At 41.2% G+C, this 20289-nt stretch overlaps 1 protein-coding gene across 4 annotated transcripts in view; it reads right to left on the bottom strand.

The window, feature by feature from the left end:
• Positions 1 to 20289, bottom strand: part of Gfrl (Glial cell line-derived neurotrophic family receptor-like) — a 63536-nt gene that overhangs the window by 30625 nt on the left and 12622 nt on the right. For all 4 annotated transcript variants that reach the window (XR_006883650.2, XM_046629983.2, XM_046629982.2 and 1 more), the window contains exons 2-4: positions 10100 to 10222; positions 3029 to 3199; positions 788 to 926 (exon numbers count right to left, since the gene is read on the bottom strand). Coding sequence is in view for 3 of the 4 variants with exons in the window: in XM_046629983.2 (XP_046485939.1) it covers positions 788 to 926; positions 3029 to 3199; positions 10100 to 10222 (433 nt within the window). In the remaining variant the exon portion in view is untranslated. The remainder of the gene's footprint in view (positions 1 to 787; positions 927 to 3028; positions 3200 to 10099; positions 10223 to 20289) is intronic.

Consider the following 20289-nt stretch of genomic DNA (forward strand, 5'->3'; position numbering starts at 1 on the left):
GTATACATGTATACAACACAGAGACAGCTGCTGCAGAGGCGGGTTGGTTGGTTGGTGGAAGGTAGGGAGGTAGAGAGTGTATTTCGCTGCAGAAGTGCCAAGAACCAGCCCCTTCAACCAGACACACATCTACACAACATGGTGGGCGGGGTATGATAGCATTTAATTTCGCCGAAGAACGAGCACCGCCGAAATACACAACCAACTTTGATTGAATCGCCACTCTTCGGGTATTATATACGTATATGTATACATGTATACACATTTGTATCTTCAACTTTGATATTGCCTACTTGCTGCGACTCGAGGATACTGCCTGTCTCAACCACCATTCGTGCGGCGAAGGGTAGTTTTTGAAATTACTTACCCACTTCGTGCCGTCTATCTAACTACCACGTTACGATTGATCATCGTATGAAAGCAAGGTCTTCCTATAGATTCCACTAATCAGCCATCAACGGCTGTCGAATTCCGAGCACCGTGTCGTAGTAGAAAAACGGTGAAGTTAATCCGTCCCGGAGAGACCACATCGGTTAATTTTAAAGACCACTTTTTAAACGGTTTATAAAGTTAATCCAGAGTTGGTCCCGGCTCAGTTTCGTTGGTGCAGTCGGCAGAGGCGAGAGAAGAAAACGAATAAGAAGAAGAAGAAGAAAGAACAGGAAGAACAATTCCAAGAATCACCGCCGGATGTTTCGTCGACAAAAGAAAGGAAAGCTCGGTGTTTTCCGTGAGAAAAACTGCATTACGCAAAGGAAACAGGAACGTATGCTGCAACCCCACTCACCTACTTTCCATTCTGCATTTACCGTCCCTGGCTTTGCAGTTCGTCTTGAAGTCGTCGAAGAGCTTGACGCAGGTCTTGCCTCGCTGACAGACGCTCAACGCGTGGTTGCATGTCGGAAGTGGCTCCACCGGAAGCGGATCTGCAACAAGAATCGCGAACTCAAGTACGATAACTTCAGCTTGGTTCTTACTCTCCGGTTTTTTCCGGGACAGCCCGAAGCTAAAATGTGTGAGAACTGTTATGTGCAAGGATGATGTTGCGGTCGGTGAGCCTCGTACGACGATCCTTTGTTCCCTTGGGAACCGCGAGTCGGTCGGGTGGAAATGGAAGTGGAAAAAGTGCATCAGGAATTATCCGCAATTGGGAATCGTTGGAACGTTCAAAAGCACTCGGAGTCGATAGAGCTCTGCCAGCAGCGGAGGAAAAGGAACGATAGCAACGTGGCTGTACGATTGAAAGCCTATCGCGTCGCGCTTCTTTCGTTTTCTATTCGATTCCGGTACGAGGAGACGGCTTCTCTCTTTCTTTCCTTCTCACTATCCCCAACTGTTCGCGCGGGCCAATAACACGCGACGGTGCATCGATCGGGTGATCCTCGATCCTTTATCAAATTTAAAACTGGCCTCAGGAGTCGCCCTCTTTCTTCAGCCGAGCCGAGAGTATATTGGATAGTTTCAAATTAGGGGAACGTTTTTTTTTTTTTATCTTAGCTTGAACAAGGCTCAAACGTCAGTTATTACCGCAAAAAAAAACTTCTCCCGAAGCATGATGTACTAAAGTTTTTTTAGCTCAAGTCTAACAAGGAAGTTGTCCCAGGTCGATGTCTACGATTTGATTTCTTTTGTAATATGTAGTAATAAATTAAAAACTAAGAGCGACACGCATTTTTTGTTTTTATCTGTCGTTAAACACTTTACGGGGCCGAAACCACCCTCCAAAGTAAGGCATGTCAAGGGGCGATTTAGCAGTTTCACCCACAAGAATATAATATTTTTTAACCAATCCAACTCGAAGAGTTTTATCATAACGAGAAATGAAAAATGTTATTTTCTCAATAGAAAAAATGGCTACATCTTACTGGCGTAAGGCTGCGTCTTACTTTGCAGAGTGGTTTCATCCGCTTAAATTGTTTAATGGCAGATAAAAAAAAGAAAAAGAAAATACGTGTGGCTTAGTTTTTAGTCTACTGTAACGTATTACAAAAGAAATCAAATCGGAAAGATCGAACTGGGATAGCTTCCTTGTAAGAGGTGCCTGAAATCACATGTGACTCTTTTGAGCTAAAAGTCTGATATGTACTTCGTAAGGATTTTGGTATCTGCTTTCAGCTGTAAAAACATATCGTCCTAATCTAAAACAGTTCGAGAATACATGTATATATACATTTGTACAACTAACAAAGAGCGAATATGGGCATAACCTACATGACATAGTGCTCCAGGTATCTTCGTACAATTGCTTTACCTACAGTTTGCCGGAAAAATATTTCGTTGACTCGCGCTCGCGTTTTACGACAGCTGGCTGTATGTGTACCTTGAAGAAGAAAAAATAAAAATAAAAGGAAAGGAAGAAGGAAAACAATTGTATTTGCTATTGTTTGAGCTGCAATAAGAGGCCGTCGTAAAGTTGAGTTGTAGCTACGCTTGACAATCTCCGTAGGTGATAGTTTTGCTCAAGGTTTCTAAGGAGATTAATCATTTCGAGGGGGTTGAAGAAAATAGATAAAATAATGCTCCCACCTTCTATGATCGAGGATAAATGATTACAGAGCTATCGGTTCATCGCGCCGCTGGTAACAATTTTAGGAAATCGTGAGGGACGCGATATGTGGGCAAAAATAAGAGAATTAACGAAACAACGAGCCGACGGCTGCCAGCTCAGTTCTGGTGAAAAGAGTGTAGAGATACAAAACACCGGGGGATGAGAGTTGAGCCCGATTTCATTCGCCCTTTGTGCTTTCTCTTTCTCCCTTTGGTGCGCTTTTTTCTATTGAAAACGAATGGAGCGGTTTAACGAGAGCCGATACTTGCACATAACATTCGGGAGGTGAAATGTGGGTACGCGAGATCGTTCTCGAGGATAAGAGAATCACTGCGAGCAAGGACGAGGCAAGGGATTTAGGCGAGCCCGAAATCTTTGAAATTAAAAAACCACCGGCTACCCTCGTTCGGTAGTTACGAGGGTAACGTTTTCCGAGGTGAAACTTTTTCGAGGCTGTGAGTCGTTCGATTCAATCCCCACCTTTTTTAAGAACGTAAACGCACGGATGATCGAACAGGAAGTCCCTAAAGCTGTTGCATTCCGGATCGACGTGCGGCTCTCGACACAGGCATGTCGGTTTGAAGAATGGAAAGGCTTGCAGAGTCACCAAAGCCGCTTGACACTTCGGGACAGTCACCGTCGAACAGGCAACTGGAACAGACAGAATAGGCCTTCAAATTCCTCGTATAATTCACAATTCTGACCAAGTCATTGCAATTTTTCACTTGAGAAGATTGGTCGGCCATACACTGAGAGAAATTCTTAGTTCCGGTTACCGCTCGGTCCTTAACTATTTTCATTTTTCACCACAATCGAAAAATATAGTTCCAGGTAGGAAAATGAAAATTAGTTTTCAAGCTGTTACTGGAAAGTCTAGTATCCGTTACTATTCTTCCTCATTACGATCACTGTTACTATATTTTCTTGCAATTGTTGCGAAAATTTAATGCTTGTGCAACAATAAATCGATGTTAAAGCCTTGTTTAACTAAAAAAGTTGAGTAAACCGAAGAAACTGATTTTTCGTTGCAATTATCAAAAAAGGATCGACGATAGTGCAAAATGGTTACGCCTACCTCGTTTTTCGTAATTCCAACAATATTCGAACAGTTTTTTTCAACGATACCTGTTTCACTGAATTTTTCTAATTACTGTAACAAATGAAATTTTTGTCAGTGTAGCTTCATGATTGTTTAAAATTTCGTAGATTCGTTCGATTTCATTCTGCGGTGGGTCATTTCAGTAAGAAGACGATTTTCTACAAAATCACTGAAATAGATTCACTTTTTTCCTCAAACTAGTAGTGAACATGATAAGCTGCTCTAGTATTTCAATAAGCTCGCAGAAGATCATCTTCTGAACAAAATAAGCCATCGCAGAGTGAAATCTAACGAGTCTACTGGATTCTTAATCATTTCGAAACGATTTGAAGTGAAGTATCAATATCTAAATTTTCGTTTATAATTCCAATATTATCTGTGTATGTATTTTTTTTTTTTTTTTTTAATTTAGTATCTTACGAACATAACAGTCTGAGAATCATTCTATAATTTACCACCATCTCGTATAATTAAATTAATAAAACGTATCGACTTTTGGCCAACAAACTCTTCATTACGCTTCGGTAAAATGTTAAAACCTGCATGTTTCTTTTTAATTTCATTATTTCCTTTTTGCTGTTTTAATTTTTTTTTTTTTCGACAAAAAATGAATCACTCGCCGTGAGAGATTAATGGATCAATTGTTTCCCTCCTCCGACTGGATCATTCGACAGCTGTTTGTGCTTTTGTTTTCTACTTTTCGAACGTTTTGTGCATACGTAGATAAGGCGTAATTCGCATTGCTTAGTTGAACAGGCAATTGAAAAAAAAATACAATTTTCTCTTAACCCGTATTTTCGAACTGTTGCCCAGCCGATGTATTACACTATTTTTGGCTCTTTCTGTTCCCTCTTTAATTTTTCTTTTTGGTATTTTTCACGCTCACTCGGAAAAACAGCCGGCCGCAACATTTTAATTGTGGCTGAAATTTCAACCCCTTTCAACGTCCAGCATTATTATTTTTATCTTTCACTTTTTTCCGTTATACAAATTTTTTTTTCACTCATTTCAACATTGATTTCATACTTTATTCATTCTAATTGCGCCGTCAAGTTACCCGACTGCTCGCATATTTTCGGTGATTTTTTTTTTTTTTTTTTCTTTTATAATTCTCATTCCGCACGTTTGGCAAGTAAAAATTCCATGTAACACACAGATTTCAATCGACCTTCTTTTTAGCTTACAATCATATATATATATATATATATATATATATATGATATACGAGTATATATATGTATGTCAGTGATGTATGCATATGTCGAGTTTCATGTTTATTCGCGCTAAACATTTGCGCTTCGCGTATGAAAAATTCCACGGAGAAATCGTCTACAGTAATGTTCATTAATGCCTCGGGCTTTCGGCTAACTTGTTTTCAGTCCGAAAGAAAATGCAAGTTCGTTTCTATACGAATTATGTGACAATGACTTACCAATCTTTCACGTCGGTTGCATCGCCAGTAATCGTCACGTAATTCGCATAGAATCGAGTTCGCATTTTGCTTCGGACCGAAAACAAGTTAGCCGAAATCCCGAAGTATTAACGAACATTACAGTACACAAAGCTCGTTTGTATAAAATCACGAACCTGGATAATCCGGACAATCTTGTTCCCGGGAAATTAATTCATCAATTCGCAATTCTCATTCCTATGGTTTTTATCTTGACGTAAGATGTACCGCAAAGCTGTGATAAAAAGATGTGTTACATAATGTTGACGGAAAACTTTTCAACCCAAGCTGCAATAAAAATGTGACGTTCAAATGTACATTATACGTATATATTCAAAATGGCGAGATAGAGATTTGCCTGCGGCGATTTTTTTAACGAAGATACAATAATAAGAAGAGGCAAAAAAAAAAAAGACGGATTCATTGAATTCAGATATATATTTGAATAGCTGAGCCCGGCGGGTATGAAAAATTTGTTTTAAACACCGGCCTCTGAAACTCGTACAAGGATAATTCACGCACATAGATACGTACACATATTGTTATAAAATATATATCACGCAGGTTCATGCATAAAGGATTTCCGGACTTTTTTCAGTCCGAAGGTCGGCTGCTGGGTGTCTTCCGGGAGAGGGATTTTCGGGGGTTGGGAAGTTGGCGGTATGTATAATGCCAAAGCGGGTAACAACATCTGGTCATACTTGATTAGCATCCCAAACGCCGAATTCGTAATCACTCGTTTTGCATATACGCAACTATATACGTACGTAGTATAAAGTCCCTTGACTTTCTTCTCGTTAAATTTTCACCCCCTCTTTACTCCGTCCTTCTTCGCCGCGCATTGCGTTCAAACTTTCGCGATAAATCTTGCCCAGCGCGTTCAAAAAGCAAGAAAGAATAAAAAAAGAAAAAGTAAAAGGGAAAAAGTACGGTAGAAATTGAAAAGGGATCATCCCCAGTGTCAAATTAAGGGCGATGCGACGACCGCGAGATTTGATTTTCAACGGTGTAATTCGATTTTCACATTTTAATCCTTTATTGCTTCCAACTCTGCTCTGACCTTATGCTATTTTTCTTAAATTTCTCGTGTCATGCTTAATTGTTTCATTCGTTTTTTTTTTTTATCATTTCCCTACCTATCCCTCGCTTTTTCTCTCTCAATCCCTGCTGTGTGCTTCGCGCGCCAATTTTCGAGAAAACTGTACATCAGAGTTAGAGGCAGAAAAAATCGTTATTGCGTCCTATTCCCCCCCCCCCCTCCCCCCTCCATCTGCACCCTGGTGAATCTGTTAAATCTTGCCTGACATCGCGTATATGCTGGGTTATATTACAGCCAGCTGGTCTACCTCTCGAAATCTCGGCTCCGTGAAAAAATTCCAAGAAGCGTCTAAATCGACTTACCGTTTTCTCATCTAAATAAGACGCGGGGATAGATGAAAAAAAAAAAAAAAAATTTTTACTTGGTTACTTTTTTTTTCCCCCTTCATCCCGATAGATTTCCGAACAAGTAGTTTTTCGGAGACACGAACAAGTTGGTGAAATTTCAAAATTTTCTCGACTGACGTGAAATTTCTTCCACACGTGTCTGTAAAATTTTACGATACGATAATTTTTCTGTCTGTTTACGATTGATTGTATTCACTGAGTTCTTGGATATTGATTTTATAATTTATTTCAATTTCATATTTTGTTTGTTGGATGAAAAAAGAACCTTCGAAGTTATTCGAAAGAGGAATTTTAATGCTTGACGAGATTTTTTTTTTAAATATAATGTACGACGTATAAGATCTGAAAACATCGCCGTGGGATTCAACGCAATAATTTATAGGTACTTACAATTAAGTTACCGTGCAGCGAAAAGTTGGCTTTAAGAAACGTATTTTTCACCGAAGAAAGAAAGTAACGTACGAGGTTGGTGAGTCAAGAATCATTACTTCTCGCTTATTTCAGTAAAGTAAAACAAAGTAGTAAAGAAAAAAGTCTATCAATTCTTAATTTCAAATCTTTTATAGTCTCATTTTGTTGAAAAGACTATTATCTACAATCCTGCTAAAGACCTCTTTTCATGATGTTGGTATCTATAAATATTCAAGTTTTCAAGATTGCACTAACATTGAATCTGATTTAACAAAAATTGTTTTCATTGAATTTTTGAACACTAGTTTCCCCTTCAACAAAACACGGATTCATAAATTGAAATCAAACAAATCTACCAAATTCCCAACCATTTGACATAGATTCAAAATGAAAAATTTCTATACCTGAATTCTTGTTTACAATTATATTTATTGGTTTTCTACCAGCTAGTACGAATTATATACAAATTTAACGTATTTTCAATGTCAAATTATCTCGTAGATAATCGATCAATGGCGTATGATATTGAATCCGCAATCTAAACTGAAAAAATAACCTTTGTACAAGTGCATGATACATTCTATTTGATTGATGATTTGTTTGGTTCAAATGAAACGTAACAGAATCTACTAAATCAACTCAGATCAATGCAATGGTTACTCGATTCTATTCTTCTGTTCTAACAAGTAAATATTGGCCAAGTAGTATACAAATAATCCGAGACGTTTAGTCCCCAAAATAATTACTCGATTCAAGTAAAGTTCACAAAAATTAAAGTACTTTTATTGAAAATAATGAAAAATTTTGGTGATTCAGAATGCTTCGATTATTTCAATACTGACTTGCAAATATATCAACTTGTTGTTGAAAGAAGAAGAATTGAATCAAACAACACCGTTGCATCGATCTGAATAAATTTATTAAATTCCAACAGGTCTCATTGAAATCGAACAAATTATTGAATTAGGAAACAAGCGTAAAAGAATCAAGTAAACAAAGTTTACTCGTAAAAAGTCAATTTCTTTTTCCAGTTCACGTAATTCGCATCCGCAGTAAAAACCTGCAGGTATCTCCGATATTTCGTTATTTTCCCCGTCTGCCCGTATTACATGTCACATTCACGAATTCGAATTTTTATTACGATTTTATAGAGTAAATGATCGGTTATCGAAATTGCGGCGAGCGTCCTGCACACACACACACACACACACACACACAGTCACTTGATCGGGAGATAGATGAAACGGAAGAGCGAAGAGAGGAGAGATAAAAAGCGAAGGGACGGGCGTACGCCCGGCTGCTTCTATACGCTCGAGAGCAAATTGGATTGGATTCCGGGCAAGCCAATTGCAGCGGTGGAAAGATACAAGTGGTACGTTATTGTTTATCGATTGGTATTTGGCCCTAATGGGTAAGGGGCGAAGGGCGGGGGGGAAGGTTTCGCGAACTGCAAGAATTCAGTGACACGAGAATCCTCCCCCCCCCCCCCCCCCCCCCCCGCCAAAAAATTCGAACAAGACCTTGTTACGAATTGGGTAGTTACAAAAAAGCTCGACAAAAGAACAAACGATTTTATAATATTAGATTGGCTCTGGTCTTTACGTTATTGCAGTGTTTCAAGGAAGGTTGCGGCGCGGAGGGTGGGGGGGGATGTTTTATGACATAATCACGATTTGACTCGTAATTTCTACGTTCTCAAACACGGATATTCGCCGAATGAATCGCGGGGTAACGGAGAAAATAATTTTTGGGCTACGTGGCGTTCTTTTTTTTTTTTTTTTTTTTTTTACGTAAACTTCAAACTTGAAAAGAAAGAAAAAAAAAACGAATCGTTCGTTTAAATATTGCTTTTTTCAGTCACGTATGAAATCGTCTCGATGAAATAAATAATCACAGCCACTTTAATATCCGGGACATGAAAACCACTGTTGAGCAATATATTATATCATTGCTGCACCGACATCGAATGACACTGATAGTTACAAAAAAAAAAATATACTACGAGTGGTCGTTGAAAATAATGGTAACACGTGCTTGATTTTATGGTTACAGCTATTCTACACAAAACCGACCTACGTATGACCCTCGCCATCGGTGACTTTTGTAAGTTTAAAGTGTGTGTGGAGTGTGCAAAAAAAAAAAAATAATAAATTTTCTTTCACAGAGTTTTCCAAAAAATATTTCAACTCAGTGAAATATGAGTTCTTGCACACTGTACACCAGAAATGGCCAACTTGTTCAGACCCGATGTCTTCTGTTTACTGTCCAGTCTCTGTGCCATTTAGGTACCAATCGCAAATATTTACCACAGAATTGAGTGAAATATTTTTGATCAAAGTCGTGTATTTTTCTTTTTTTTGTCTCGATCGGCTTGCCCAATTAATAGCTACGATCGATACTATACTTGAAAATAAATAAAATCGAATATGGCGAAGGTCAGACGTGGGTGGTTTTCGGGTGGAATGCCTCGTAAATTTTTTCTGCCTATCGTAGGAAATGAAAATAGTTACGAGGACTGTATGTATAGTAAAAAAAAAAAAAACTTGACATTTTTCTCGGTATTATTGCAGGCGCGTTTCAGTCTCATGCCGCTGTAATTAGGGCCAAGTTGCCAAGAAAAAAAGACAAGAAAAAACACAAAAACAAAAAAAAAAAAAAAAAAAAAAACAACGAAGAGCAGTGCGATCAAAATCCGACCTGCAGTGCGGATAAAAATTCGTGCCGTGCCTGGTGAGGAGAAAAGTGATACAAAAACGTCCGCGTAATTTTTCTTGTGACATTGAATCACTCGGAATCATTCGTTTGTTGTCAAGTGTCGGTGCTTGAGATTTTTCAGTAGAAAGAACGAGACACACAGCGACGTGAGATAAACTCTAAAGAATCGCTCGATACATCATTTCACGAACAGTGATCATTACCGTTGATGAAACTTACGAAATGACCGAGCTTGGAAAATGAATTTTTTATCGAAGAAATCCATTCACCGATCACAACGAGGCGTTAAAACAATCTTAATTTTGCGAGGATGCTGCGTCTGTGATGGGAAGAAAAAAAAAAAAAAAAATATCGCTCCTACCGGATCCTGCATCGCGGGTGGTGAGGTTTATTAAAGAGGTTATATCGTCTAGCCGTCTATTATACTCACCCAATTCCGGACCGCAGACCCTCGGTATGATTTCCAAAATGGCGCTGCAGGATGGATCCTCGAAGCACAGCTGCCGCGCCAGAAGGCAGTTCAAAATCGCCACAGCCGTCTTAATGTTCGGTCCTGAAACAGGACACAAAATGGCGTCAGCTTCAAGCCGCTTCCCCTCATTTTCTTGCCTCGAATTTCTCTGGCAATATTTGACGAAAAATTTCGCATCGTCCATTTTTTTTTTTTTTTTCTCGATTACAACCAGGTGAAACGATTATTTATTTTAAATACCAACTGCTGAAAACTTGGAGAAATGGTTAGACTGATCGATTTGAAGAAACAAACTTAACTCGTCCGAATGGCATATTGCAGATGTCCGGAAAATTATACGCTTGAGAGAGTTTCCATTAGTTGAATGGAATTCCACAACTGTGTTTGTCTCGCGTTTCCTGCAGTTACCCTTCAAGCCTATCTACAGTCTCGTCTAAAACTGTCGCAATCAATCACAGCGAATATTCTCTTCGCAGAAATTGAAATAAAGCATAATAATAATAATAATAATAATAATAATAATAATAATGATGAGCAGCGCAGTATCGTCTCCCGAAGCTTTAAAGCTCTAACAATAAATTAATTCTCATGAGAATTCAATTTCGTTCAGGTGATTCGTCCTTCAAGCCGAGGCGAAGTAAACCTCTTGAAAGAAGGCGGACTGTTTTAAATTGAGTTGATATTTCTTTTTGTTATTTTCACGGTAGAATTTTGCAAAATAATCGTAACATACGGTCTTAAGTAAATACAATCGCGTGGACGGTGGAGTTGTGTTAAAAAAACGCCGCTAGCTTCCTTTTTACTTGGAAGCAACCGGAAACTAGACGTTATCTAAATTTGAACTTTTTGCGTCTGTTGGCCAAAACGGCGACACGATGCCGATCTTTCAAGGTCTACGCGATAAGAAATATGTTACAGCACGACGATTTTTGTAAAATTCCGTAAAGAAACTGAGCAGTGATTAAACATTTTCACACTTAATTTAAAAGGAACTATTCACAGGGTATGAGACACCTCCTGGACTTGAGATAAAAACTCTATACTTTGTTAGTTAGTATTCTTACATTGACGATAGATAACGTTAGGACCTTCTTCCAACGAAACAGAGAAAACAATATTGCCCCAATCTGAAGTATTCTGTAACGAGCACATATGTCCCATTGAATTTCTACGTCTGGCCCATTTCCGCAATCGGAAAGTCGATTTCACGAACCTTTTCTATATTTTCCGGGCGAAAAGACAGCAGATGCGTCAAGGCGGTCGTTGTAAGCGTAACGAAAACCGCCGGAGCATTTAATAATTTTCTCGTATTCTCCGATTCTCTTTAAACCGCAAGGAGCCCCCAGCGGCCCTATTTTCATTCTATCCGATTCGATCACTTCCCTACGATACTGCAAACCCAGCGATATTCCACACGTGTGTGTGTCCTCGGATCGCGATGAAGTTATGCTTTGTTTTTCGCTCTATTTCCACCGCTTTTCCATTTTCCGATGGGTTGAGGGGGGGAGTACAGACTTCGCAAGGGTTTCTCTGTACCATACCTCGTATACCTACCTTAGCCATGGAGGATATAATTAAATATATATCTATCCGTTCGTGTCCGGGAAGCAAGAGGAGAAATATACTTGACTGGATTTTTCTACGCCATTTTACGCTGCCGCGAACCCTGCAGCGGGTGTAATTATATTATATGGATCTGGTAAGCCAAAGTTTTCCCAGGATTATTGGCCCCGGCTATACGTCTCTCTCACTCTTTCTCAACTCGCTTCGAGAGTTACGGATCTCGTAATCTGCTAATCCGGTAATACCCATCAACGCCAATAACGAGGAACCTTCGGCGTTTCGGTCAGTTGGCACAATATGGCGAACATCTGCAGTTACGTAGTAACTCCGAGTCTTGTGAGATGAGAATTCTCTCGATGCTCCTTTTTTTAACGAACACGCGGCGTGATTTACGTCTTATCAATCGATGTACGAGTTGGAAATTTTTTATATCCGCACACGTGAATTTCCGCAGCGTTTATACTTGTCCGAAAATTTACCATGAACGCGGGCGATAAGTCTGCACCATGCAGCAGTGTAAACTGAACGTGCCTAGCTATCGCTGGCGCGAGCAAGCGACTCTTATAAGTACAGCATTATAAGTCTGCAGGAGGAAAATCGATCCTGCGGTATAACTGCAACGGGGTTGAATCCCGCCGCGTGCATATTACAGTAATGATCAATCCGTCCTTTGTCAGTGCGGGGCGATGTATTTAGGTATGCAGGCAATTATGGCATGCAGAGATTCATGCCGGAAGCAGCCGTGATCATGAAAGTTGGGTTTATCTTGATGGGGTATAATATAATAGAGCGTTCATTCACCCTGAGAGGACGAGTCCCCTCGGGCGGTACGGAAAGTTTCAAATACGTACAATGGGACGAAAAATGTACGGTGTAACGAGACGAAACAACGAGAGAACTTGAAATCAAAATTTGAACTAACGTAACGAAGATAAGTTTTGAAAATATTGTAGGATGATAAGAAAAAAGTATGACGAGGGGAAGAAAAATGCATGACAGAGATTGAGAAAATGATAGTTGATGGCAGAGGAGACGGTAAGCGCCTCGAGGTAAGAATGTACATCTGCGTCGATGAATATTTAAAAAAGTGCCGACGAAATTTACCCCCCCCCCCCCCCTCCCCCACACACTGAATATTACTAAATCGAGGTTATTTCCTTCAGGGACAATTACGATTACCCACGAACGAGCCTTTGCAGTCTTGCGCGTGTCGTTGAAAAATTCACCGGCTCAAGACGGTCTATTCCGCTTACGATACATTTACTTGAGTCTCGCACGGTAGTCGAGGGTAGAAATTGAACGATTCTCGAGGTGAGAACCGGCAGGAAACGGCGAAACTCGCGACGGTAGATCGAGCCTGCAACTGCGCATGCGCGAGCTTGTGTTCGTACAGGTTGGCCACCTTAAGATTTACCTGTCAAACTCGGCTCGTAGAGATTACGTAAACGTCACGAATTTTTTCGAGTCAAGAAGATCTTTATCGCGTTATTTCAATTGGACGCGGGAGAAATTGGTTGAGAGTGGAGAGAAACAAAGATGGTTGACAATAAAATTTATCCCGCGGGAAAATGATCAACGAGGGAATCAAGATCTGACAGAACGAGGAGACACTGGGAGGAGAAAAAAACTTGGGCACTTGATCAAGTTGGCTAACTTCGCTTAATTACGTTACCGCCCCTTTCCAATTCATCCGTCGTGTTTCATTCTTTCCCTTCTCACCGAAAAAACAAGCCTCGAGCTCGGATGCGAAATGGTATCTGTTACACGTGCGGTTTTTCAATTTAGTAGAGGGATAAAATACCGCTGTGTTGGTAAATGCTTTGAATAAAAGCACGCGATTCCAATCGTTGAAAGAATTTTTTAACGAGGTTGAAAAGTACTGTCTAACAATAAGTAATAGTAAAGTGTCCGATTGCCACGACACAGAAAGTTTTTGCATTAGAGTAAAAACAAAAATCTTATCTTTTTAAATTTTAATTTTCGATGTCATTGTTTCTGTAATGACAAATACAATAGCGGATTAAACTTATTGAATACAGAGAACTGTTATCAACATTCAACTTTCATATTCCTAATAGATGCCTAACGGAATGCTTGTAACAAACACACTGAATAGCTTGATGTATATAATTCAAATCTTTACCACATCAGGACAAAATCTAAACGTCGGTGAGGCTTTGCCAAGCCGAGTGTAGAATTTAAAGCATTATGCCCATCATTGTAATACTATTAATGGCAACTGAACGCCTTGGCTACTTTAGTTTATATTATATATTGTTTAATTGGGCGTGTCCCGTCGATGTGAAATGAATGCATAAATAAATATAGACTCGATACGCTTATAAGCATCGTCTTTGTCTGCGCGACGATGTATCATCCATTTGTTACCGACGACGCTGCTTTCCAGACACGCGATTATAGATGCAGCTTTCAATCGGGTATTCATAGCGATGCGCACAGGTGGAAATACGGAGAGGAGATCCCTCCGCATCCTCGAAGCTTTCTACGCGGGGTGTAAAGACGTGGAAGAAGATCGAAAGTGACGTCTCGTCCCCGAAAACCCGTTGGAAAAAGCATTACGAAACGACACTCGAGCTGCTCCCCGCGGTGTGATGCTGGCGGGTACAGATAACGTTGACCCGACGTGAACTGAAGCGTGAATAAAACCGGCCGACAGTAATGCGGAAGGGGAGCCGAGAGCCTCGGGATGCGGAAGACAGAGCCGAGTTGAGGGGCTGTCGGGTGTCACCGAGAAGACCGATTAGAAATTTTCCGGCCACGCGACACCCTAATCGCCTTAATCGATAGGCTCCGTAACAAGCCGGTTTCTAGACCCTCCGACAGCTTATGCTACACAATCAGTATGTACATCACTGTGTCCAACTGCCTTCCTGACCCAAAGCCACAATTACAACCTGCCAGATCTGGGGATCGGGCTGGATATTACACGCGAAATTGTTTCACTTTGCCACGCCGTAACGCGTCCACTTCAATCCCAAACCCCAATTCCTGACCGAAGCGTAGGATTTTAGCAGTCTAAATGGTCGAAACTCCGAAGCGTCGAAACATTAACAAATTTTTCACATACTCAGACCCTGTTTATACCACGAGGAAACGGTGAAACTTTGCAGATTTAACAGCCGACTGCGCATGCGCGAGCTTTTAGCAATTAGTCGGATTTTCGTGCAGGCTAACCAACCTCGAGCTTCAACTGTCAAACTCGGAGCCCTGCGGAGGTTATGTAAGTGACGTGAACTTTTTTAGCCTAAACAGATCTCGAATAGGCGATTTTGCGGTTCGGGAAGGCTCGGCAAACTTTTTTCTGTCAACCGACTGACGACTGTTGACTGTTGTAGGACTCATCGTGACGACGTAATTTCAAATCGCCATTCCAAGCTGAAAAGTTTGACACTTATGTCTCGTTTTGGGTAAGTTGGCTGACCTGCTTTACAGACGAAAATATTGCCGCTGTACGATCTCACCGACTAGTAGAGTTCGATTATTTTGCGCACGCGCAGTCGATCATTCAGTCTGGTAAGTCTCACGATTTCCTGTCGGTAAAAGCTGCTTGTTTCTGTTTCGTCAGATTTCGCTTTCATTTCGGAAAATTTCGGTCCTTCATACAGTCCCAAGAATTAACAACTGCCACCTTCCGGATCAGTCGATAACTAACCTAGTTCTTGATGGTTGCGGATTGAGAAGTTGCTCAAGAGTATTACGAGCATCATCCAAGGATCAGGTAAGTTTCAGCAGCAAGTTGGAGTATCCGAGGTATAATTATGGTTATTAAAGAGCTGCAGAGAATACCCATGAGAAAATTTCTTATGCAAAGGAAAGCGGAGATTAATCGGTGAAGATTATCCGGCCGGTTATTGAAATCCGCGGATGAGAGGTGAATTTCGGCTGGTGGGTTAGATCTCGTGTTCGAAGTCTTGAGCGAGCCTTTACCTCGTGGCTTCGGGGGTTTGTTTTCGGGTAAACAAACAATCAGCGGCATTGTGTATCATGGCCGTAAGGACGAACAATAGAAGCTGTGCAGGATAACTAAGGAGTTAGGTGAAACAGTACGGCAAAGAAAGGTCGACTCGAGGCGTGGAGAATAAAATAGAAACAAGATAAAAATTTTGCAAAGAAGCGAGAGGGCGGGGGTAAAATTTGTCACGTGGTGGGAGATGAAAAAATTGTAAAATATATTCCCAACTTTCAGGTCCTCTCGACCCTCGATTTATGCAGTAACGAATTCCTCCCACGAGATATCCGAGCCGAACTGAGCAGGCCAGCGTTAAACTTTTCCGCAACTTTTAGCGGCGGCGAGCCGGTTTCGCCTCTCGCCCCTTTCACGTGAAAAATTAACTTACTGCCCGCACGTGCATCTCGAATTTATAATTTAATGTACGCACCCTGCAAAGTTCCTCTAACGCGTAATTAATTTGCCCCGCGGTTGTCGAATAATTATATGTATGAAACGGAAATGAACCTTTGGTTACCGCGCACGGTTCAACTCCGACTTGCATCATTTTGAAACAGGGATTTACGGGGCTAAAAAGGACCCGCCATTCCATACTCAACTATTTTTTCGTGTCAATTACGGAATTATATTCTGACCTTAACGCCCTTCTCCTCGCCGCTTGAGCGATCGTGCTGTAGGTGCACAAAGATTTTCCGTATTCGTTTATTCAAATTTTCACATGTTCACGCGGCGTCTGTGCGATAAATTTTCGAACCGTGGTTGAACGGTGCACCGTGGCGATATTATCGCAGATTCGAATCGGGTAGAGAATGGTGCGGATAATTAATCAAACAAATGCTGTCCGGTTGCGTTGAGCGTCGAGCGTTTTCTCTCCTTTTAAAATTTATTCCAACAGCCTCATCCGTCATTCGCGGTATACGTCAAGAAAAAAGGTGCCAAGGGAGCAAACGGAAACAGAAGAGAAGAGAGAGCGAGAGAGAGAGGGGGGAGTCGCAAAAAAACAAAAATGATGGAAAAAGACGGTGGGAGTTGACTCGTAGATTTTCGCGTCAACGTCTTCGCCGCGGTTTCTCTTATCACGTTGAAACGCCTCTCCAGCGATCCTCCGCTTAACTCGATCCAATTTCTTCTGCATCGTGTCGATTAAGGGTCGTGAGGAGTAAGCTCGCTGGAATACGTTCTCCTCGCCTTCTTTGCACCTCCGTGAAATACCGTCATCTTTTGTTTTGTCTATAAACGATTTGCGCACGGATTCAAGAACGGCGAAAGTGAATCGGATAGTAGAAAAACTAGAAACAGGAGGTCGGGAGGTTTGTTTGAAACTTGCCGCTTAAGGGTTTATACCCAGTCAGGAGGCCGAAAAAAGCAATTTTGCAAGGATTTGTCATGAAGAGACATTTCAATTTATTGATATGAAAATTTACATAGATGCTGGGGTAACATTGAAATTCATTCCGACATTTTTTATTTGTAATAATAATGGATTTTATAGCTGCTAGAGCCGATCTTCGGGAGCACCTCTCAAAAAAAAGGAGTCTTGCAGTAAACGAGATATCTCTGGACTGGATCATCCAAAATGAAAAAATAAAAAAATATTCAGTTAATACAAGGTATTGAATCGAAGGAATAAGCAAAATAATAATTTTTAACAAAACGGTGGTTACTTAATGAAAAAAAAAATCGTCTTTCCTTCTCAAATTTTTCCTTAATTTGTTTATAAAATGGAAAACATTTATCGGCGAGAAAAAACCTTGGATCAAGGACTGAAAAATATATTCACAAAGCTTGTGTAAAAATTTGAGACTGATCGGTTCAGCCGCTTCCGAGAAATCTTGCTCACCGATTTTGAAAACATAATTTTGAGAAAAACGCGTTCAGAATTTCAAAAGCACTTTCTACGCTCCGGATCTTCTTTGCAAATGTGCGCGTAACTTCGACAATATTTGTCGGATCGACGTAAAATTTTCTGCGTATATACTTGAATATACGTACATTGCACAAATGAAATAAAAGAAAATGGATTTTTGAAAAATCCCGACTGGATATAACCCTTTAACGCCAGCAGATAGGCACCCGAGGCTACATTTTCGATATGTAACGATGCAATGTGAAGTTCCGGTCGTCTGTTTTCCGATGTTGAGCGGCCAGTTTCGCAGATAACTCCCGGAATACGCAATTCCCATTAAATTCCTCGCAAACGACGAAATGCAATACGAATAAAAGAACAAATAAATGGATAAATAAACCGTGGTCCCCGCACTCGGGGGACGATCAGCAAACGGCGAATACAAACCTGCTTTGCTATCGCCATCGGATTAGGCACAAAGTTTAATTGATAAAGCGTGTACCGTTTGTCGTTGACACGCGCGCTAATTTGACAGATTTTCCCGCCGAGTTTGGTGCCCCCCCCCCCCCCTTCTCTCTACTCCGCTTCCCTCATACATCATCCCTCTCCCTCTTTCCCCCCCACTACTCCCGCACTTTGGCTCAACCCGCTCATTTGTGCCGCGCTATACAGTTTTGCCTCTAACCTCTTCAATGCAGAATTTAACCCGCGGAGCTTGCTACAGGTACAAGCGTACACAATAAGTCCAAATTGTATTATGCCTGTACAACCTGCGTGCCTATGAAATGCGAAATTTCGAAGAATCGGCGAGTTGCCGCATATTGTACGATGCACACATATGTATATTTGACCTGAAAAATTTTCTAAAACTTTACTACAAGGTGTCTGACGTATGTAGGTACTTTCGGGTTCGGGTCTAAAATTGTTTCAATCCCAGAGGATGTAAACGACTCGGTCATACATACATATATATACATGTATAATCTATATACACACACACGTAAGTGTGCCTTTTTCGGCAAAGCTTTATTTTGCACTCTGTGACGTATACGTTGTACAGTTTCTAACGTTGTTTTATATTTTTTAATGTTACTTTTTTCTCGCTTTCATGTACATTTTTTATGATCACACTGGTAGTCTCGCGTGACTATACGTGCGCAGGCCATCGCGGTCAGTCCGAGTCAAACACTAAATTCTAAAACTCGCTTTGTTTGCTCGTTAATTCCAAAGCGCAAAGTGAATTGAATAACGAAACACGCTTGTCCAGGTGCAAATTTTTCTAAATCTTATTACACAAAAACAAAGAATGTATCGTCACTATCTGGCAGGCGGATTGAAACGATGAACCGAAATAAATATGGCCGTCGTTCACACACTTGAATTTTTATTTCGATCGTGTAATTATTTCTACGGCTTACCAGTCGATCTGCGTAATCTTGCGCTATAAAGAATGATGGCAAGGATAGCTTGACAATGATGTCAACTTCGTCGGATACCTGGGAAATTAGCATTCAATTTTACAAAATTCGAGGATGCAGCGCCATCCAGCGACCGATATCCTGATTTAAGGGTCAACTTGTGCATTAACGTAAAATGGTAATCGTGTATCTCCATTATTTCAGCTTTGGTATTATTCACCTAATACAGAGTAAATTAAGAGTGAAACAATAAATTCACCTATCTGTAAATCAAGGGGGAAAAACTTTGTTGATTGTTATTTTCACCGCAATTTCAGCACAGAGGTCGAGGTTGATGATAAATACCCGCTGGCAAAGTATCGAGGATATTTATTCGCCGACGGGTAAGCTGTCGTACAAAATCGGTTGCCTTTCCTGTTCTCTCGTGCCCGCGGTGTGGATGCGCGGTAGTAATTGTAATCGACTATCGATCGATCTTCGGATCGAGCCTCTGCTCGCTCCAGCGGGAAAATAAGAGGAGAGAACGAGGGAACGAGGGAATTGGGCCTGGAGGTTCGGTTGTAAACCGTTTAAAACGGCAATAAAACGGGTACTTTTTGTCGGGGAAACTCCGACGCTTAAGCTCCTCCTCTCCGACGAGGAGAGGTGGGTGCGGGTATCCCGAGTCCAGACACGTCTTGAATATACGATAAAATTTTCCCCTAGATTTGGGTTCATCCCGTACGGGACTCGGGTGGGTCTCTCTATCTCTCTCTCTCTCTCTCTCTCTCTCTCTCTCTCTCTCTCTCTCTCTCTCTCTCTCTCTCTTTCTCCTCGTCGCAGCCGAATCCTTACGCCATACGGGAAGGGACTCTTCGGCAATATTTATATGCCCCAATTTTCCCCACCCCCGCAGCGCCGAGTTTATGGATTTATATGGATCGCGGTAGGAGAACGGCGAGAGGAACGAACTGCCCCTATTTTCTCGGTCAAACAACAGAACGTCCTCGATTGACTTTCGTCCTCGACGTGCGGCGAAACTTTGAGTTACGAGTTTCGGGGGTTTCGGGGGCAGTTTTTCGCAGAAGAGAATCGAAATATTAACGTTCCGGAACAATCGCTACAGTTCCTCGACGGCCGAACGCCCGACGGCCATCCCTTTTTTTCGACCCCATCTTTTATTCTCAGACCTTTTCCATGGCCTCGGGGGTTGCAGGAGGGGGGGGGGGGGGGGGGGGGGGGCGCCGGAAGAATACCGGTTAATTGGACGGCAACCTCGTCAACGCACCAAGGACCGTTTCACTCTTTCACGGGAATTCAATGTGTAATCATCTATTCAATTCGGCCGTTCCCATTTGTAGGCGGATTCTTT

This window comes from Neodiprion pinetum, chromosome 5 (assembly GCF_021155775.2).
Source record: "Neodiprion pinetum isolate iyNeoPine1 chromosome 5, iyNeoPine1.2, whole genome shotgun sequence".
NCBI lineage: Eukaryota > Metazoa > Arthropoda > Insecta > Hymenoptera > Diprionidae > Neodiprion > Neodiprion pinetum.